The sequence below is a fragment of the Crocodylus siamensis genome, chromosome 6, assembly GCF_052110815.1.
Source record: "Crocodylus siamensis isolate JL-2025a chromosome 6, ASM5211081v1, whole genome shotgun sequence".
Taxonomy (NCBI): Eukaryota; Metazoa; Chordata; order Crocodylia; family Crocodylidae; genus Crocodylus; species Crocodylus siamensis.
Window position 1 is genome coordinate 43,788,862 of NC_143400.1, and position 21,690 is coordinate 43,810,551.

General features: G+C 58.1%; 1 protein-coding gene across 1 annotated transcript; it reads right to left on the minus strand.

Moving 5' to 3' along the window:
* Positions 1 to 1,896: 1,896 nt before the first annotated feature.
* Positions 1,897 to 20,329, minus strand: ZFHX2 (zinc finger homeobox 2). Its single transcript, XM_090056027.1, is given in 11 exon segments — positions 1,897 to 4,074; positions 4,492 to 5,299; positions 5,301 to 7,528; positions 7,845 to 7,950; positions 8,083 to 8,283; positions 8,623 to 8,675; positions 8,869 to 8,934; positions 9,301 to 9,508; positions 10,330 to 10,823; positions 13,146 to 15,391; positions 20,116 to 20,329. Coding segments are annotated over 10 exon segments (7,281 nt in total). The 5' UTR covers positions 15,337 to 15,391; positions 20,116 to 20,329; the 3' UTR covers positions 1,897 to 3,148.
* Between the last annotated feature and the right edge of the window lie 1,361 nt (positions 20,330 to 21,690).

Sequence of the window (21,690 nt, forward strand, 5' to 3'; positions counted from 1 at the left end):
TTGGGACATGGGTCAGGAAGTTGTGGGAAGAGGTTGATTGGGAAGGTGGGTTCATTTTTCATGAGTCACACCAAAATGGTGTCCATCTGGCCTTCCAGTGCTACCTCCTCCTTCTGCCCTTTACCCACCCCTTCCCCCACCAATTCCACCTGCTTAATTCCTGCTGGACCTTACAGGGCCTGGCCCACCTCCTTGGCCCCACCTCACCCCTTACCACCCGCTCTCATCACCCCCACTCCACCCACTCTCCTATCATCCCTCCACCTCCTATTCCATTGAGCCCTCCTAGCATCCTATCCCCACCCCATCCCACCCTTTTGCTAACTGGGCCCATCCACCTGCCTCACTTTCCCTTTTTCTCCTTTTCCTCCCTTCAACTGTCCTTCCCAGCAAGAGGGAAGGAACGGATGAGCAATGGAGCCTGCAATTCCCCCCACTATGGGACAGAGAATGTGGACAGACACCACAAAAAAGGGGAGGAGCTCATGATGGTGGGGAGGACCAGAACTGGGAGGAGCCAAGAAGTAGGTGGTATGGCATGGAACAGGAATGAGGTCAGTGGTGTAAGAAGTGATGTTAATGATATGGGAAGAACGAGTGATGAAAAGCGAGGCGTTGAGGGGATGGGAGGGGCCAAGGGTCAGGAGATGGGGCCAATAAGGTCAACGAGGCAGGGGTGGACCCAATGGAACAAGGGGCAGGTCTACAGCTGTAGGGTCAGAGCCAAGTTGGAAAGGTGTCAGAACTTCAAAAAAGGAAGGTGACTTACCTTGAAGAAGGTGGGGCCTACTCCAAAAGGGTGGGTCCAATGTGGGGGGAGGCGGGGGCAGGAAGCAGAACACAGACCACACCAAGGAACTCCTCATGACCTTCATGTCTTCTGCACATTGCCAGGGACCTTTTCTGTTCCCCTCGATTTATCCCACAACCCCACTGTCCCCTCCCGGTCCTGTCCCCAGAGACCCACGGTTCATGTCAATCTTTATTCTTATTCTCCTTATAATTATTATCATTTTTTAAATACCATTTTATTTCCTTTTTTTGGAACTTTTTTCTTTCCCCCCCCTCTTTTTTGTGTTTTACTTTCTCTTTCTTTAAATACACAACAAACAAAAGTCTGTCAGTCCCGGGGGGGTTTCAAAGGATGTGGGGGTTTTGGGAAGGTGGGGCTGAAACCTGGGCAGGGGGAAGGAAATCCCAAGTTTTATTGAGTTCCCCAGCCCAGTTCATAGTTTGTTTGGTTATTTCTGCATTTCCTCCCCTGCCCCAGCAGTGTCAAGGGTGGGGAGAGGGGTCAGATCCACTTTCCATCATATAAATTAATCCTTTTTCCTGTCTTTGGGGAGGTAGGGGGAGAACATTGGGAGACATCATCAGTGATGATGAGAGGATCCCCAAAAATAATGTCATTAAAAACCAACGAGAAAAGGGAAATAAAAATGTCAGTGGGAGCGGGTAGGAAAAGAATCCCCCTTGTTTGACATTTTTCACAGTCCTTCAAGTTTTTGTTTTCTTTTTCTTTTTTTTTTACTTTTTCTAGTTCTTCCAGTTCATGGTTAGTTTCTTTTGTGGGGCTTTTTAGTTGTTTTTTGTTTTTTTTTGTCAGGTTTTTTTCCGTTGGTGTTTCTGTTGGTTTTTCTGTTGCAGTGGGGGGGTGTCTGTTGGGTTTCCTGTTGAGTTCTGTTGCATTTCCTGTGGGCTCTCTGTTGGGTTCAGTTGGCATTTTGTTGGGTTTCCTGTTGGATTCTCTTGGTTTTCCTGTTGCTTTATGTTGGGTTTTGGTGGATTTTCTGTTGGGTTCTATTGATTCCCTGTTGGGCTTTCTGTTGGTTTTCATTGCTTTTTTGTTGGTTTATGCTGTTTCTTTGTTGGTTTTTTAGTCATCTCTTGTGAGTGTTCATGTTGCCTTTTTTTTTTTTTTTGTTCTTTTTCTTTTTTCTCTTTCCTTCTGTGTTGCTTTTTTTTTTTTTTTTTTTGGTTGCAGTTGGGTTTATTTCAAAGAGCTTTGGATTTCAGAGACAGTTTTATTAGCTTTCCTTTCTGTGGTCTTCTTCTGGTTCAGTTTTGGCGGGCATGAGGAATGGGTGGCTGCCACATGGGCTGTGGGGTGAGGGAGGAGGACGAGGAGATACTCGGGGGGGTGTTTAGTTAAAGCCATTGAAGAGAAGTCTCAGTTGTCCCATTCCTCCCCTCGGCACCATGGCAGGAGGTCAACGGGGGTATAAAGCGAGGTGGTTGTTGGTTATTTTTTGTTGGTTTTCGAAGGAGCCACTGGCAATGAGGAAAGAGATGGGTGGGGGGAGGGGCTGGGGAAGGAGGCTGGGGCACAGCAGACACTCCTATGCCTTCCCCTGTTTGGTTGTTCTCTGAACCACTGTCCATCCATGGGTCTGTCTGTCCATCCAACAACCCCATGAGTTCTATACAGGGTGGCACAGGGGCTGGCAAAGCATGCTGGGGTTGGGAGGGGAAAGGTGAGGGGAAGGCTCCTCTCCCTTGTTTGTGGTTCTTTCCTTGTGTTCTGTTTCTTTTTTTGGCCTTGCTCAGTTGGTAGCACAGTACAGGGCGTGGGTGAGAGGGCAGGCAATAACAGGGGTGGGGGAGGTAGATTGGTGGGGTGCACTGGGCACAGGAGGAGGGACACAGGCTAGGGCTGAGGTGTGACCACGAGAGGGTAGGTGAGTGGGGTGGAGTGGAGTGGAGGCTGGCCAGGGCCATGGGAAGGTTAGTGTGGGAGGGGATATCCATGACCCAGAAGGCCATGTGGACAGTGACAGAGAGCCCAGGGGATGCAGCTGCAGCTGGATTAAACATGGAAGGGGCGGAAGACTCCAGGGTGGGGGTGGGCATGTGTCACGGGCATGTGAGGAAGCCACATACAAGTCAAGCGAGCCAACGCAGAGCCCTTCCCTGGCGTGGTTGGTATGGGGTGGGGTAAGGGGGCCAGGATACAGAGGAAAGGTGTCGCCCACCCCCATGTCTGGGAGCCTCACCTGTGGGTGCCTTTGGGTGCTCTGGGAAAGGGGAAGAGTTGGGGGAGCTGGCAGTGAGCATTATCCCAGGGCAAGGGGGGGCAGGGAGTTCCCAGTTGCCCCCCTCCCCTCTCCAGTGCAGGGGGGAGGAAGGGGGAGGGGGTCCATCATCCTGTTCATAAAGCTAGAAGTGTGGTCGAGGTAGAGTTCCTTTTCGGGCTGGGGTCCGAGTGAGGTAATTTTGCTTCCTCTTTGGCAAATACCGAGGTGGGCGGTGGCGGGGGGCCAGGGGGACTTCCCCCAGCCATGCCCGCCTTGCGGCGGTGCGCGCTGGAGCGCAGGTGGGCACCCAGCGCCTCGCGCCCACTTACCAGCACCTCGCACGCCAGACAGTGGTAGGTGCACACCGAGAGGCGGAGCGGGGCAGGGGCCGGGCGACCCAGGAAGCAGAAGGCCGCCTGGTGGGCGGCGGCCGCCTCCTCACCGTCGAAAGCTGCCTTGCACTGGTGGCAAAGGTACCGGTGGGCCACATCCACCGTAGAGACACCAGGGGGCTCAGGAGCTGAGAGGAGGCTGGGGGGCAGGAGGCCGATGAGAGTCTGAGGTACGACTGGGTTCACTGGGAAGAGCCCCTTCTTCATGCCGTAAAGCTGCTGGAAGTAGGCGCCAGGCAGCTGGCCACCAAAGAGTGAGGCCGGGGTTGTCCCACCTGCTGGCACTGGGAATGGGAGGAACTGGGCTCCCAGGAGTGCTGGGACCGCTGGCTTCAGCCCCTTGAGGGCTTTGAGAGCCACAGCCGGTGAGGCAGGGTCAGGCGCAGCAGCACCAGAGACTCCCAGCAGTGGCACCATGGCCACAGGTGCTCCAGGAGTAGGGGCATCTGGGCCAGTCCCGTCGGGTACAATGTTGGGGTGAGTTCCTTCAGCAAGTCCTGCCTTGACTTTGACGTTGGCCTCCCCGGAGGCTGCTGGAGCTGTGTCTGCGGCAGGGCTGAGCTGGGGCTCTTCAGGTGTTAGGTGCTGAGGTAAGGACCGTCCTGGCAGCGTGGAGCCCGGGGGGGCAGCAGAAGAGGACGAGAGGGCAGCCGTAGCTGTGGGGGACCCTGCTTGGGGGTGGGGAGAAAAGATGGAGTCAACTCAATGGGGCCATGAGCCTCCCAGCCACCCCACCATGAGACCCCCCCCTCCCCCGCCAGCAGAGTGGTGGGGGCACGCAAAGGCAGGTGTGAACTGGGTAGTCTGAGAGGGAGGGACATGGGAGACAGGAAGTGACAGGTTGGAGGGGGTCAGGAAGCAGGAAGTGTGTGGAGATGCCTGGGAAATGCTGGGAGGGAAGGGAAAAGCAGGATGGGGAGGACACTGTGTGGTGGGGTGCAGGAGACAGAGGCATGGGGGAGGGATAGGGGTGGGGTGAGAAGACCAGGGAAGCAGGGCCCTGAACCTGTCCCCCGTGGGCAGTGATGCTCCCTCTAGATTCCTTATGGGCACTGCCACTTACCAGTCCTTGTTTGGCCACTCACCTGGGGTGAAGGGTGCTGGCGTGGGGGCAGGGGGTGCGGGCCCCTCAAAGCCCTTGCTCTCACTCTTCAGCTGGGCTGCCACAGCCTCCTTGAGCTGGGCCAAGTGCCCCCGCGAGAAGAGGTGTCCCCGGCAAGACACGTAGAAGTCATACTTGACGTCGCAGACGGTGCAGGCTGCCCGCGGCTCAGCCAGCCCATCAGTGCTGCCCCCCACCTCCCCGGTAGCCGCTTTGGCCTTCTTTTCCTTAGCTCGGGCATTCTGGAACCAAACCTGGACAACCCTCCTGGGCAAGCCAATCTCATCCCCCAAGATCTCACACTCCTGCATGGTGGGTGTGCGGTAGGCCTCATAGCAGGCCTTCATGATCTTCAGCTGCAAACTAGACATCTGGGTCCGGTACCGGCGTTGGCCCAGAGCCTCGGGCCCAGCCCCAGTGCCTCCATCCAGTGCCCGCCCCCGTCCACCTGGTGACTCTGGGTCACCCAAGGATGACAAGGAGGAGGAGGAGGAGTCACTCAGCTCCCCACCGGATGGGCTGCAGGCTTCGGGCTCCTCTGGCTCCCCCTTCAATGGTGGTGGAGGAAGCTGGGCTGTGGGGAGGGCCCCCAAGCCAAGACCAGGGGTCCCAGCACTGGGGGTGGGGCTGAACTTCACCGGCGTGGGTTTGATGGCTGGGCTGGTGGCAACTGGGCTACAGCGGAACTGGCCTTTGCGCTCCCGGGCCCGGGTGTTCTGGAACCAGACCTGGACAACACGTTTCTTGAGCCCCACCTCCTCAGAGATGCAGTCCAGCATCTTGCGGGTGGGGGTTGGAGTCCTGCAGGTACCAGCGGTAAAGGATCTCTAGCTGCTCGGGCAGGATGGTGGTGCGGAGACGCTTGTCCCGGGGGGACTCCCCTTCCCCGCTGCTCCCTGTGCCCGGTGACAGGCTTCCGTCTTCATGCTTCCTCTTGAGGGGCCCGCCGGGGCCACGGGAACCATCCCCAAAAGGCAGCGGTGTTGGTGGCTTGGGGAGGGTGGAGCCATGGGTGCTGGGAAGTGCTGGGGAATCTTCAACTGCCGGCTCGGGGGCATCGTTCCCAGCTGGCCCATCTTCCTTAGCATTTCCGGTGCCCGCTGGCAGATCCCGCTCTTCCTCTTCCTCCTCCTCCTCCTCCTCCTCCCCGAGTGGTGGCTCAGGCTCTTCTTCTGCTTCAGGTTCATCTTGCTCTTCCTCACCAGCATCTTCCTCATCTTCATTGGTGCCCACTGGGGGCTGGTTGTCATAGCACTTCTTGAGGTGCTTCACCAGCTCAAAGATGCACCGGAAGGCAGCCCCACATTTCTTGCAGCTGGGTTGGCCCCCAGCTCCTGCTCCGGCTCCCACCCCAGCCTCGGCTGCACTCTTGCGAGCCTTCTGCCGGGCGTTCTGGAACCACACCACGATAACCCGGTTGGCCAAGCCCAAGAGGGCTGAGAGACGCTCCACCTCGCCATCCTTGGGGTAGGCGCTCGACTCAAAGAAGCTCTGCAGGGCCTGGGACTGGAACTCAGTGAATTTAGTGCGGGAGAAACGGCGGCTGGAGGCAGTTCCACGGGCCCCATCTGCCCCTGCCATGGCCTCTTCTTCTTCTCCCCGCACCCACCGCCCCTCAGCCAGGCCCCATGTTGGAGCCACCTCGGGGCTGGGCCCAGCTGGTGGCACCACCATGGGCTGCATCAGGAAAGGCGGGCAGAGTGGCGGGAAGTCCAAGGGGGTGGCAGTGGCAGGGGGCGGAGCCTCGGTGGGTGCTGGGCCCTCAGCAGGTGAGTACAGGCTGTCGTAGCTCTTGCGGAACTGGGCAGCATACCGGCTCAGGGCCTCAAAAGGCAGGAAGCGCCGGTGGACATGCTCCTCATGGGTCTTGAGGATGAGCATGTTGGAGAAGAGCTTCCCACAGGTCCCACACCGCAGCCTCTCAGCTGGTGGCTGCGGTGCTGGGGCTGTCACTGGGGGTGCCACTGCTGCTGCTGGTGGCCCTGCCCCTCCTGGCCCCACCCCTGTGCCATGCTTGCCCTCGTTGTATTGGATGACCAGCTCAAAGCCAAAGTTCTCTAGCAAGGCCTTGGCAGCCCCATTGGCATCTTCTCCATTGGCATCCTCATCAGCCGCTGCTTCCTGCTTGACTGGACCGGGCACTGGGGGCAGATCTTCCTTGGGGGTGGGGCCCAGCAGCAGGGGCGGGGCTGGAGCTGGCAGGGTGAGGGCGGGAGTGGCAGCCAAGGCTAGCTTGGGTGCTCCCTTAAGGTCGTGAAGGTAGAAGGGCAGAAGGAGCTGCTGTTGCTGCAATTTAAGGAGGGACTCCGGCACCACAGGGAAAGGTGGCAGCAGCGGGGGTGAGAAGAGGGGCGCCGCAAAGGGCACTGGCACTGCCTCTGCCACCTTGGGGGCTTCTGCCTCGGCTGGCGGCTCCAGGGGCCCCTCGGACTCTCCCACCTCGGCCCTCCCAGCCGCCTCGGCTTTGGCCACACGGGAGCGGGTCTGGTGCAGCACGGAGCGCATGTGGATCTCCAGGGTGGAGCTCTGGTTGTAGGACACCCGGCAGGTGGCACACTTGTAGGGCTTATCCGATGCTGGCTGGGGGGCACCAGGCGGGCCGGGCTCACCTCTAGGCCCCCCAGGAGTGCCAGGCTCCACTGAGGCTTTCTTCATCTTGTGCAGGTGGGACACGGAGTTATAGTGGACCAAGAGGATGTTCTTTTGGGTGAAGGACTCCTTGCACACAGTGCACTTGAAGGGCCGGGCTGGGTCCAGGAACTTGTCCAGTGCGAAGTTGGTGGCTTTGCGGTAGGACAGAGGGTGACGTGGGTCCGAGGTGGCCTCAGGGGCCCGTGGCAGCACCACTGGTGCCTCCTCAGTGGGGATGGGCACCCCAGCCGCTTCCTCCTCACTGTCATCAGGCCTTGGGGGGCTGGGAGAAGCTGGGCGGGGCTGGGAGGGCAAGTCGGCAGCAGGAGACGGTGGGGATGGGGCGGACAGTGGAGGAGCCGTGAGGGTAGGGTCTCCAGTGGGTGGCACTGCCGGGAGAGAGGATGGCATCAGGACAGGGATGTGGGGGAGTGCTGGGATGGTAGGGGTCCCCTAGGCTGGTGCTAGGGGGCACTGTACTGTGAGGAATCCCAGCTGTGCTCTACCCCACAGCTGGCTCTGGGTGATGGTGGAGGTCCCAGTCTCTCTCCATCCCCCAGGTAAACACTAGGGGGTGCTGTGCTATGAGGAATCCCAGCTATGCCTGACCCCTCTAGTGCGGGATTTGGGAGTGATGGGATGCAGGGGATCCCAGCCACACCCCTACCCCACATCCCTGTGCCATCCCCCAATGGGGTAACTCACCTCCAGGGCTGGGTTCTCCTTCAGGGGCAGGGGCAGCTTGCGGCTCAGGGACAGGCGCTGGGGCAGGCAGGACCTTGGTGGCAAAGGTCGGCTCAACTGTGACAGCCTGTGGGGGAGGAAGAAGAGGCCGTGGGGTAGGGTCGTGACACCCTCCTAGGCCCGTGCCAGGAGGTGCTGTGATGGGCCTCATGGCCCTGCCGGGCACTGCAGTGCAGGGCACCAAGCTGGGAGCTCTCACCACCAGTAGGAGTCGCTCCATGCACTCGGGCACGACGCTGTGGGTGTGGCCAAGGTGGAGGCGCAGCCCTGGGCGCCCAGGCAGCTGCTCTTGACACAGTGGGCAGCGGTAGGTGGGCTGCAGCCCATGCTGCTCAGTGGCATGGACCCGCACTACCTCACCTGCTGCGCTCACGAAGCTGCAGAAGGGGCAGCAAAACACCTGGGCAGCAAGGGGGGAGGGGGGTCAGACCAGCAGGGAGAAACCCAGACATCCAGGGAGATGGCAGGAACCCAGGTGGTGGAGGGCAGGGAGGGGAAGGGGACTTTGGTATCTGAGGTGGGGAATGGGACCCAGGAGTCTGAGGCAGGATATGGGGGAGGAAACCAGGGGTCCAGTGTGTGGTAGAGAAAGTGAACCCAGGCGTCTGTGGTGGGACCCAGCCCCCTTGGCTCCTGGAAGTGCCAGGCCAACCCACTCCCCATTTCCCATTGGGGTGGGATCACCTCAGGTCAGCCCCACCCCTTCCCACCCTTGCCCCACCCCCAACCGGGCGCTCACCGTACTGGAGGTCTCCCCGCCCGCCAGACGCTGGGGCTCCGCCTCCTCCACTCCTGGGGGAGGGGGGAGGGGTAATTAGGATCTGAGCCCGGTGCCAGGGCAGCAGGGCTCTGATATAGGGGGCAGGGGAACCTAGGCATCCGGGGGGAGAGGGCATGAGGGCCCCCTCCCTGATTGTGACAGGAGAAACAGCCAGGTGGTGGCACCCTGGTGTCCTGGATGGGGGATGGAGGCAGAGTCACTCACCAGGGGGCAGGGCCTTGCCAGGCACCTCCTTCTCGGTGGGTGGTGGCTCTGAGGTTGGGTCCTTCCCTGCAGACATGAAGGAGGGAGCTGGGGGGGTGGGGAAGAGACCCCTACCCCCTGCCCCACTGATGTTCCTCACTCCTGACCCACAGCCTCCAGGCCAGGGTTGGAGAGGGTCCCAGGACTCCCCCATCTGCAGGCACTCAGAGAGGCGGAAAGGAGGAGGGATAATCTCTCTTTTCCCCTGCATTTTTTCACTCCCTTGTTCTCCATGCTGGTTGCCAGGCAACAGGCCCCAGCGCCTGTCATAATCTATTATTTCCCACTGCCGCTTTGCGCTTGAATGTGTCTCACGGCAATGGTGGGAGGGGGTGGGGAACAGTGCCCCTCACTCCTGACCCACAGCCCCCTGCCCTCTCCTGAAGCCCATACCGGTGGGGTGCAGTGGGGCTGGGGCTAGGTGCACATGGGCCTGGAGGCCATCGTCGGGGGGCCGGCGCTGGGCCAAGGCCTGGCGGTGCCGGGGGGAGCGGAGGTGGCGCAGGAGGGCAAGGCGGGAGGGTGCGGAAGCCTCACAGAGCCCGCAGTGGAAGCGCGGGGGGTCAGGGCCTGGTGCTGCGGCCTCCAGCTCTAGCAGGAACTGGCGGGGGGGAAAGAAGGAGGGGGGAGAGATGCTGGCATTAGGGCTTGCCCCCTTCTCCCACCCCCTGGTACCTTGCACCCGTGCTTTCCCGCCCCAGACTCCCTCCCACCTACCCTTGATTTCTCCTTCCGCCTTCTCCTTGGCTCCACCCCCTCTGGGTAGCCCCACCCCCTGGCACCCTGTCTTTATGCCTTCCCTGCCAGCCACACCCCCACCTCCATCTCCACTGCTGCCCTTGCCTCCATCTTTTCCCCTTGTGCCCACGGTTACCCAGCACTTAGCTCCATGCTCTTGGGCATTACCCCTTTGGCATGACCATGTCCAGGGCACCTTGTTCCTGTACAGTCCTGCCCCAGACCCCTTGTACCTGGGCTCTCCTGCTGGGTAGCTCCACCCCCTCCCCTTCACGTGGCCAGCTGCACTCCTGCCTTGTGTCCCGCTCCCTGCCTGGTGACTCTGCCTCTCCCCTGGCTTCTCCCCCTCCTCCTCATCTAGGCCCTACCTACCCACTCCCCCTGGCCCTGACCTGTTTCTGCCACCTCCCCTTTTTGGCTTCACCCCTGCCCCTGGCGCCTCCCTCTGGCCCTGTTCCTGGGTACCTAGTATCCATCCCTCAATCTCCTCCCACCACCCTCCACTGTGGGTCCATCCCTCCCCTTATCCCTTACCCTGTCCCTGGTCCCACACCTGGGCACCTGGTGCCCCCTGTCCCCACCTCCAAGGCACCTGCTCCTCCTGCCTTACCCTATTCCCTTGTGGCTCCCCCCCCTCCCCTGGCTCTTCCCCTTCTCCAGGACCCTGGCCCCACCCCCGGGCACCTGGTACCCGCGCTCGGCCTCCTGGTGCCCGGCCCCGCGCACGTGCAGCCGCATCTTGTCCTTGCCGTTGGTCTCATAGTCGCAGAGGTTGCAGCGCAGGTGCAGTGGCGGTGGGGCTGGGGGCGTGGGGCCGGGTCCAGGGGTCGGGCTGGGGGGGGGCTCCACCCCGGCCCCACCCCCTTCACGTAGGTGGGCGGCCAGCTGGTACTTGTGGGCATGCTTGTCAGTTTTGAGGTGCAGCTGGAAGTTGGCCTTGAGCTGGGTGCCATAGGCGCAGAGGCGGCAGCGGTGGAGGTCTCCAGCCACCTCCTTCCACTCGGCCTCGGGCAGGCGGCGAGGGGCCGTGGCGTGGCCCAGCAGCTCCTCCACGCTGTCTGCCCCAAAGCGCCCACACACCAGGCACCCGAAGCGCCGGGCCCAGGCCCCTGAGGAGGGGGCTGGGGCCGGGCCTGGTGTGGGGGTGGGGGCAGAGGTCGGGGTGGGAGGCACTGGGCCTGAAGGGTCAGGGAAAGGGAGATCCCAGAATGGAGCAGAGAGAGAATGAGGGAGAAGAGGGGGAAAGTGATGGAACAGAACAGAGAGACAGAAGAAAAGGAATAGGAATGATGAGGGAGAAAATGCGAAGAGAAGAAATAAGAAACAGGAGGAGAGAGAGAGAGAGTGAGGAAGAGAAAGTAGGGAAGGAATAAAAAGAAATGAGAGAATGAGGAGGGAAGGAACAAGGAGAAAACATGGTGAAAATGAGAAAAGGGAGAAAGACAAGGAATGAGAGAAGGAGAGGAGGAGAGACAAAAGAGGGGACAAGGAAGAAAAAAAGGAGTGAGAGACAAAAGAGGATGGAATGAAAAAGAAAGGAAAGGGAAAGAAAATGGGAAAAGAAGAGAAAGAAAGAAGAAAAGGAACAAGAAGGAAGGATGAGGGAGATAATTGGAAGGGAAGAGAAGACAATCAGAGGAAGAAAAGAAAAGGTAATGAGAAAGGAGGAGAACAAGAGAAAGAGGGAAAAAGCAAGAAAAGAAAACAAAAGGAGTGAAAAAGACGAGAGAGGAAGAAAGAAGGAGGAAATAGGAAAGGAAAGAGAAAATAGTGAGAAAAAGGGACCAAGAAAGAAACAGGAGAGAAAAGACAGAAGAAAATGAATAAGAAAAAAGAAGTTAAGAGGGAATGGGAAAGAGTAGGAACAAGAAGGAAGAATGAGAGGAAATGGAAAGAAGAGAGATTGATAAACAAGGAAGGAGATGGAGGGAATAACAAAGAAAGGATTGAAAATGGAAAAATATTAGAGAAAGGCAGGAATTGAAAACAAAGGAGGAGAGGATGAGAAAGTGAAGGGACAAGAAAGAAGACCATAAGAAAAGAAAGAAGAGATACAAATAGAGGGAATCGGGAGAAAATAAGAGAGAAAGATAGAGGGGAAATAAGATGAAGGAAAAAAAGAGGAAGAAGACCCAAGGAGAATGACAGGAGGGAGAAATAGAGGCAATGAGAGAAGGAAAGAAAAGAGCAAAAGGGAAAAAGGAGGAGAGGAGGAGAAAGTGAAGATACAAGAAAAAAGATGAAATAATATGGATGAATAGAGGGAATGAAGAGGAAAGGAGAAAAAGAAAGACAGACCAAGATGAACGAAAAAAGCACAAGAAGAAGAAGGGGAGAGAGAATGAGGGGAAGAAGGAATGTAAAGGAAAGAAAAGGGAGAAGAGAAGGAAAAAGAAAAGGAAACGAGAAGACAGAAAAAGAGGAAGAAAGAGGGAATGAGAAGACAGGAATAGAGAAAGATGGAATAAAACAAAGAAGAGAAAAAAGACAAAGGGGCAAGTCAAGAGGAGGAAAGAGAGGGAATCAGAAAATTGGGCACAAGGAGAGAGAGAAGGAATATAGCAAAGAAGAGAGGGAAAGCAGAAAGAGAAGGAAAAGGAAGAAATAGAGGGAATGAGAGGAGAGTTGGGGAGAGGTGGAATAAAGAAGAGGGCAGAGACCAAGAATGAAAGAAGGAATGTAAGAGGAGAGCAGAGCCAGCAGGAGTCAGGACAGGCAGAGAGATGGGGTATAAGAAAGAAATGGGAAACAAGACAGAAAAAGATGGAGTGATAGAGAAAGAAAAGCAGAAGAGAAGAATGGGAGAATGATGGCAGGAAAAAGGGAAAGAAAGGAGGAAGAGAAGAGAGGAAACAGAAAAGGGATGAGGCCAAATAAAATTAGAGAAGTGGCAGTAGAAGGTGGAAAAAAGGAAGGAGAAAGGGGCAAAGGAGAAGAACAAAAAACAGATGGAGGAAGGAAGGGAAGGTAGAAAATTGGGGCAGGGAAGTAACAGAGAGAAGGAAAGATGCTTGTTCCACTTGGTGCAATAAAAACTGTCCCATTTCCAGTCCCCCCACAGCCTGGGATCCAATTCCCCCTCCCCGCCTCATTCCCAGTCCCCCCATAGCATGGGGTCCAGCCTCTCTAGTGTCCCCCATCCCTTTGGTGTCATCACCCTCCAATCTCAGCCTCTCAAATCTCTGGGATTCAGCCACCCTGGAATGGGAAGCAGATGGGGGAATCCTGGGATACAGTGGAGGGTGGGGAAGAGGAGGAGCTGTGGGGAAGGGAAGGGCATTGTGGGGCATCAGATGGGAGGGAGAAGGGGTGGAACCAGGAGGGAGCCAGTGAAGAACCCTACAGTTGGCCAGCCCAACATTGGGATTCCTCTGTTGACCAATCCAAGGTTGACCTTCCTCCATTGGCCAACCCAATGTTGACCAGCAGCCAGGAAAGCCAGGGGCTGATGGGGAAGGAGGGAAAGAGAAGGAAAAACTGGGCATGAGGCAGCCCCTTACCCGGTGCTGACACAGGCCCCTTCCTCCCGGCTGGGCCAAGCGTCTGGAAGCCATTCAGTAGCAGGTGAGAGGCCTCCAGTGGTGGGTCACCGCGCAGTCCTGAGGCAGCGCCAGGGGCTCCTTGGTGGAGGTGGCCATGATGAGGATGGGGCTGGCCCAGTGCCTGGGTCCCATAGAACTGGAAGAGCTCATTCTGTTTGCTCCCCCCCCCACCCCCCCCGGGCTGCCCCAAAAGCCCAGGCAGAGCCAGGGGCAGCCCTTGGTGGAGCAGCAGGACGTTCTGCATATGCTTCTCCGAGGTCATGTGGATGCGCAAGTTGCGGGAGATGCTGGTCTCATAGCTACAGACTTTGCACTGCCAGGAGCTCTTGCCCTTGGCCTCCTTCTCATCCAGGGTGGGTGGGACAGGGGCAGGCGGGGTGGGCGGGGGCCCCACCTGGGCCCCACCCCCAACGTTGGCCTGGTAGCCCTGGAGGTTGGCGAGGTGCTTGTCAGACTGCATGTGGATGCTGAGGTTTCCCTTGGTGGTGGTGGAATAATTGCAGGCCTCGCAACGGTAGGGCTTGTAGCCACAGTTGTAGCTCTCGCCTCGGGCAAGCCGTGGGTGGGGGCCACCAGCGCTGCAATAGGCGCAGTGGCTGTTGCTCTCTGGGTGTTTCTCCTTCATGTGAACATCCAAGGTCTGCTGATACTTGTAATGCCAGTTGCACTTGGGACACTTGAGGGTCTTGCAAGAGTTGCGAGAATGGAGCAATGACATCTGACTGGACAGGGCCAGGCCGGGGTAGGCCAGGGCAGTGTAATCATCCCCAAAGCCAATGGCAACTGTGCCAGCATTGGGGTTGGCCCTATCACTGCCTAACCCGACACTGGTGTCTTCATTGGCCAGCCCAATGCTGGCATCTTCATTGGCCAGCCCAATGTTGGTGCCTTCATTGGCCAAACCTTCGTTGGCCAACCCAGCGCTGGCAATGCCACTGAACTCATCATTTACCTCACTGTTGGCCAACCCAACGTTGACCTTGTTGGCTGTCCCCAGCGGTGGCTCTTTGAGGACGTCCGTGTACCTGGCTGGGCTTTGGCCATAGGAACTTTGGTCTAGGAGAGGCCTCAGTCCATCCTTATCTTCCTTCTGACCTTCAGCCTCCTCCTCCTCCTCCTCCTCTTCATGGGTCTCCTCTTCCTCCCCCCCAACAGCCCAGGCTGCGCCTCCAGCCCTCGAATCTTTGGCATGGGGTGGCTTGTGTCCTCCAGGGGGCCCGCTTTCTTCCTCCTCCTCCTCCTCCTTTACATTCACCCATCCAGAAAACATTCCTGCGCTGAGGTCCGCACCGCCGGTGGTGATATTTGGTTCAAGGAAGCCGAGGGTGGTGCCCTGGAATGCAGCAGGGGCCCCTCGCGACAGGGCCCGGCGCTCCCAGGGGCTCAGCTGTGCCCCATGGGCTGAGCGGGCATGGATCGCCAATGAACAGCCCCGGCGGAACGAGAGGCGGCAAACCAGGCACAGCCACATGGAAGGCCGTGTTGGTTCTCCATCAGGCCCAGCTTTGGATTCCCCCTCCACATCGGCAGCGGCATCTTTGGGTTCGGTGGGAAAGTTTTTGGCAGGGGTGGTGGGAGCAGAGGCCCCGGCTAGTCGGTAGCTGCGGAAGGCGCCGGGTGGGAGCTGCTCGCCCGGCGCTGAGGTATTCTGGGACATTTGGTCAAGAGACATAAAGCCTTGGTTGGAGCCGCCATGTTGGACGTGGAGAGTGGTCACCGGCAGGGTTGCCGTGGCGCCGGGGTAGCCCTTTGGTAAGAGAATGTGGCTGTCTGCAAAGACGTAGGCCGAGCCGTCAGGGGAGAAGAGCAGATAGGCCGTTCTGCCTCTGTCTTCCTCATCTTCCTCCTCATCAGCATCAGCATCTCTCCCCTCTTCGGCAGCATCTCCAAGGGGTGTTGCAAGGGAGGGGCTTGGCACCGCTGTGCCGAAGCCTGTTGGGAGTAGTGGGGCAGACAAAATGGCTGCTGGGAGGCCAGCAGGACTAGGCCTCAGGGGCTCGGCGGGGAGAGGCGGGGAGGTGGGGGCATCTGGGAGGGGGGGTTCTTTGGTGGTGGGGTCCTGAGGGGGCCGGGCATCCTGCCCGTGGCCGGGTGGGCCAATGCCGGGGGTAGAGGAAGAGGAGGAGGCCGAGTTAGAGGGGGTGTCCATGGCAATGGAGGCGGGAGGAGCACGGAGGGATCATCTCAGCGTGGGAGCCGAGACCCTGTGGAGGGTGAGGAGTGGGGAGAGTTAATGGCAGGGGGGAGACCGGGGGCCTACCCAGGGCCACCCCAGATCCAGCCCCTGGCTGACAGGGGCCTTGGGGGAGGAAGCAGAGTCTCCCCTGCCTCTCAGGAAGCAGAGGCTGCTGGGAGCTGAGAGTCTCCCCTGCCTCTCAGGAAGCACAGGCTGCTGGGAGCTGACAAGGCCTGGGCTCATTTACATTGCAGATCACCCTCCACCCCCCCAACACATGGGAAAATTTGCATTGCAAATAAGGCTGGGCCTCTGAGCCAGCCCAGCTGGGGGGAGGGGGGCTCCCACCAGGATAGGGAGTGGGGAGGGGCTGCCCCTCCCCCACCCCCTCTGCAGAGCAGCCCGGAGATGCAAATGGCCTCATTAAGCAGCAGGCGGCATAATTAGCTTGAGCTGCATATTTATTAGGAGACTCACACAGGCTCAAGTGGAGGAGGGGAGCTGGGGGAAGGGGCTATGGGGGGGGTTGTGACTACTTCTACCCCAGTAGGGGGCACTAGGGGGGCCCTGCAGTGACTCCTTTCCCATAATGCACAAGGGTCCTCATTTGCATATCATTTGCATCTGCCAGTGCACCCTGAATTTCTGGGCCATGACAGGGTAGAGAGGGAGGAGGGGCTTGTGGGGAGGTCCACCCATTCGTTTGCATATGCACATGAGGATTCACCACAGGACCAGGGCAAATCCAAGGGTACTGTCAGGAGGGAGGGGTGTTAGTGTCAGAGTGGATGTGTGTTGCTACAGGAAGTGTGTAGTGTTGGTTGGGGGTGTTGTGTGTTGGTAGTGGGGCATGCTGGGGGCATAGTTGAGTGTTGGGAATATGGGGTAGTGTGTGTGTATTGCTTCTCAGCCTTTTGAAGGCTCAGATCAAGTGTAGTTGTGTGTGTGATGGGGGGTATAGTGTTGCTGTGTATGCATTGTGTTGGTGGATGTGATTGTGCTAGTGTGTGTGGGGGGGGGTAGTAGTGGTGGGTGTACATGAATGTTGGTGAGTGTATGTAGTGTTGGATGTGATTGTGTCAGTATGTGTAGTAGTTAGGTGTACACGAGCATTGAGTGTATGTAGTATTGGTGGGTGTGATTGTCAAGTGTGTAGTGGTGGTGGGTGTTCATGAGTATTGGTGAGTGCTTGTAGTGTTGGGTGTGATTGTGTCAGTATGCATAATAATGAGTGTACATGAGCGTTGAGTGTGTAGTGTTGGTGGGTGTGATTTGTGTCTGTGGTGACAGTGGGTGTACGAGCTTTGGTGTGTGTGTATGTAGTATTGGGTGTGACTGTGTGGTGGTGAGGGTGGTGGGCGTACATGAGTGTTGGTGGCTGTGTAGTGTTGGGGTGATTGTGTCAGCATGTGTAGTGTTGGTGGGTGTGGGTCAGTGTTGGTGTGTGTTTGTAAAGTTGATGAGTGAGGGGGTGTTTGTGCAGTGTTGATGGTGAGTGTGTTGCTGGCTTTGCGTAATGCTTATGGGGTGTTGGGGTGTGTCTGTGTGTAGTGTTGGGGGTGTCCTTGTATGTCAGAATGTGCTAGTGTGTGAGTCTGTGTATACAGTGGCTGTGTGTTAGGAATGTGTAGCTGTGTGGTTGTGTAGCAGTTTAGCTCATCAAGGAGTGTGTACAACCCCCAGAAAGATGTGCAGTCAATTCTGCATCCTCTCTCCATAGGTTGGGGCACACATACATCCCAGGGTGTGTGTTGTTGACCGCAGAGTGTTGTGCAGACTGTGTTGTCTTTGTGTGTATACATGGGAGCCTGTATACATACAACTAAGAGGTTGTGTATGGCTGTGTGGCCATGTGGTGTGTGTAGCTGTGTGAACCATGTGTGACTATGGTTGTGTAGACACAAGGTGTGTTTGGACTGTTTGCAGTTGTGCATGGAGATAAGTTGTGTGTGGCTGTGTTTGAAAGTGTGACCATAAATTTTGTGCTGTTGTATAGCCATGACTTATGCGATTATGTGAAGCATGTGTGATCATGAATTGGGTGTGGTTGTGCAGGCATAACTTGTATGTTTGCAGTTGTGTGTAGTTATAAGTTGTGCAGGAAGATATGATCATGGATGGTGTGTGCCCATGAGTTGTGTGGTTATATGAAGTGTGTGTGTCTGACTGTATATTGCGTGTAGCCATACCTTTTGTGTGGTTCTGTATAGCCGCATGGTGTGTGGTTGTGTGAAGTGTGTGACTGTGAATTGCACGTGGTTGTGTAGCCATAAGGTGTGTGTGAACTGTTTGCAACTGTTGTGTGTCAAGGTGTGATCATGAATTGCATGTGGTTGTATGGCCATGACTAGGGTATATGATTGTGCATGGCCATGACTTGTTAGTTCCATGTGGTTATATGGCCATGAGTGGAGGTGTGTGGCTGTGTGAAGTGTGTAAGACAATGACTTGTGTGTGGTTGTGTGGCCATGTGGTGTGTGCAGTTGTGTGAAATGTGTATGACTGTGAATTGCGTGTAGTTGTGTTAGCCATGAGTTATGTGTAAACAGTGCAATTATGCAGGACTATAAGTTAGGTGTGGCCGTGTGGCCAGACTAGCATGTGGTTGTGCTTGGCCAGGAGTTCTTGATTGTTTGGTTGTGTGAAGGGCATGTAACCATGATTGCCTGTGGTTGCATGGCCATGATTAGTGTGTCGTTGTGTGTAGCCATAAAGTGTGTGACTGTAACCATGATGTGTGTAGTTGTATGACCATGAGTTGCATTCTAGGACTTGCATGCGGTTGAATGTAGCCATGAGGTGTGTATGGCTGTGTGTCACCATGACCGGTGTGTGGTTGTGTGGCCATGACTTGCATACAATTGTGTTCCTTGTTTGGTGTCAAGACAGGTGTGTTGTGTCACAGGGGGGTACTGCATGGTTGCATAGGCCTTGCGCAGCACAATGAGTGTGAAGCTGGCGGGGTGCAGCGTGCATGTGTGTCCCCTCCTCCACCCGCCTCTCTTACATCACAAACACACTGTGGCTCTTACACAACCCGACAGGTCAAACCACAATGCACAGAATCACACAACACTGCTTGCAGCCTGGCACTCCCTTCTGGACAGACAGAGAAATGCCCTGGGACCCAGGTGTCTGGGCTCCTGGACCCCCTCCTACCTCGCCCCCCTCCTGGAGGGGGATGGGATCCAGGTGTCCAGGCTCCTGGCCCCTGTTCTCTGCCTGGAAGTGAGGAAATGAGTGCTGGAGGTGACAGAGAGGTAGCACTGGTGGGCCTCTACCTCCATCCCTCCTTCCCCACCTGCCTTGTTCTCTCCATCCTTCTATCTGGTCCCTGCCCAGAGGAGGGGCACACATCCCTTTGCCCTCCTCCCATGTCAGCTCCCCCCCCCCCCGCTGAGCTGCAGCCCCCACGGCTGGAGAGGAGGCCAGCACAGAGACACCCCAGGCACCCAGTTTGGCCCTTCCACACACCCACCCGCTATGGTGACTGTCAGATGGTATCTATCAGCTCCAACCTCATCACCCACTCAGCCATCCCTGTAGGACCCATGCATCCATCCAGCTGGACATCCTCATTGCTCTCATCCATCCATTTCAATAGCTTTATTCATCTGTCCTCAGAGCTTCATCCATCCAGCCATCCCCACAGCCCACATCCCTCCCTCCATCCACCCATTATCCATCCCTTATAACCTCCCTCCCTCCTTCCATCCATTCATCCTTCCATCTATCCATCCATTCCCATAGCTCCATCCAGCCATAATCAACCACCCACCCTCACAGCCCCCGTCCATCCCCTCCCTTCATCATCCCCTCCCTCCATCCCAGCACTACTTGCTCATCCCCAATCCCCCTCTCTCCCCGCCCCCTCCCTCCCTCCCTCCTCCTCTGCTCCTGCACTGCTGCTGCTGCTGCTACCTCTTCTCCGGCTCCTTCTCCCTCTGTCTCCCCCTCTGCCGCGCTCCCCCGCTCAGCTGCCCCTCGCCTGCATCCCCACTGCCTTGCTCCCTCTCTCCACCTCCCCCTGCTGCGCCTCCTTGTCTCCATCCCTATCCCTCTGTCTTCCCCATCCCCGGTCCCTCTCCCCTCCATTTGCTATTCCTCTGTCTCCATCGCTCCATCAACCCTAGTCTCCATCCCTGCACCTCCCTGTCTCCCCCTTCCCCATTCCTCCAGCTGTCTCCATCCCTTCATCTCCCCTCTGCCCCCTGCCATCCTCTCCTCCCTCCCCAGCGCTCCCTTCGCCCTGTCTCCATCCCTCTATCTTCCCTGCCAGCCCCGGTTCTGCCTGCTGCCTCCATCCCTCCCTCCCCTCTTCTCCTATCCCCGCTGTCTCCATCCCTCCATCTCCCCTCTCCTTCCATCTCCCCCGCTCTCCTCCTTCACGCTGCCTCCATCCCCCCTCTCTCCATTTCCCCTTGTTTCTCTCCCTGGCATTCTCTCCCTTTGCGCTGCCTCCATCTCCCCTCCTGTTTCTCTCCCCCTCTCCTTTTGAGCTGTCTTCACCCCTTCATCTCCCCTCTCCCTCTTCATCCCCCTGCTGTCTCCATTCCTCCATCATCCCCGTCTCCCGCTCTCTCCCTCTCTCCACCCCTGCATCCCGATCCCTCCATCCCCCTGTCTCGATCTCCCCCCGCTCGCTCGCTCCCCGCGCCCTGTCTCCAACCCTCCATCCCCTCCTCCCTGGCCCCGTCCCTTCCCCCGCCCGCCGCCCGCCCGCCGCGGCGATAGGAAATCGATGGCACTTACGCGGCGGGGGAACGGCGGGGCCGGGCCGGGCTGGGCCGGGCGGGGCCGCCCGGGGGCTCCCAGCTCAGGCCGCCCCGGATCGATGCGGCCGCCGGGGCTTCCCCATTGATTTACACGCGGCCGCGCCCGCTCCGCTCCGCTCCGCACCCGCGGCGGCTGCCAGCACAATGGCACCGGCTCCCTCCCCCGCGGGGGAGCGCGGGGCGGGGCGCGGGGCACGATGGGAAACGTAGTCCCCCCCCCCCGCGCCGCGGCCGCGGGCAGGACAAAGGGGACCCCCCGGCACCCACCCCCCGCTCCACCCCCTTTTTGGGGACCCCTCTCCCGAACATGGGGCCACGCCCCCTTATGTGGGGTGTGCCCCCTCCCCTCAGCTTCGGGGTCCCTGGCCCCGCCCCTTTTGGGGGGCCCCTCCCCTCCCACACGAGGTCTCCGCCTCCATATATGGGGTCCCCACCCCCAGTTTCGGGGTCCATATAGGGGGTTCCCAGTCCTCCTCCACATGGGGGGAATCCCTGGTCCCACCCCTGTCCCATATATGGGTATCTCTGTCCCCGCCCCTCCCCCATAGATGGGGGTCCAGGCCAAGCCCCCAGTTTTGGGTTCCCCCATGTAGGGGATATCGCCCCTGCTCCCTTCATATGTATAGGGTGCCCTCAGTTCTGGGGGGGTCCCTTCCCCATATATGGGGATTCTTGTTCTGCTGGAAGACGGAGGGGTATGGAAAGGTCTCCACCCCATATATGGGACCTCCGCCCATATATGGGGATTCCCCCAGCTTCGCCCCCAGCTTTGGGGTCCGGGCTTGTCAGCCCTACTCATATATGGCGTCCCTGCTCCTTTTTGGGCCCCGTCCGCTCCCCATAATTGGGTCCCTGCATCCCTTTCCTTCCATATATGACAGTTTCCACTAGATCCGGGAAGGGGGTTCCCACTCCTGCCCCATATATGGGGATCTCCTTCCCCGACCCCCTCCAATATCTGGGGGTTCACACCCCTTCTATGGGGAAGTTGCCTTCCCTTCCCATAAAAGTGGGTCAGCGCCCCCTCCTCTCTTTTAGGGCCCCGCCCCTTCCCTACATAGGGGGGTCCCTGCCCCTTTTTTGGGGTGCTCAGCGCCATCTTCCATATATGGATGACCAGTCCCCCCTCCCCATATATGGGTCATCTGCCCCGCCCCCAGATTAGCGGGGGTCCCCTCCCATAAATGGGGGATCCCCACCCCCCTTGTGGGCCCCTGCACTTCCCCCACCATTGGGGGCCCTGGCCTTCTGCCACAGCTGGGGGAGAGTCCCACCCCACTTTGGGGTCCCCCTCCTCTGCTCAAGGGCTGGGGAAACTGAGGCACGGGGCTGGCTCTGCCCTCACCCCTCTGATGTGAGGCCCCCCACGGACCCCACCCCACAAGAAGGAACCCAGGAGTCCGCGCTCCCCTCCCCCTTTTTCTCCAGGCCACATAACCCCGCCCCCAAGGTGAATAGGACCCTGGCGTCCGACCCCCCCACGGGGCTCCCCAATCCTGGGGGAGACCCAGGTGCTCTAGCTCCCCCCACCTTGATCCACAGGGCTCCCAAT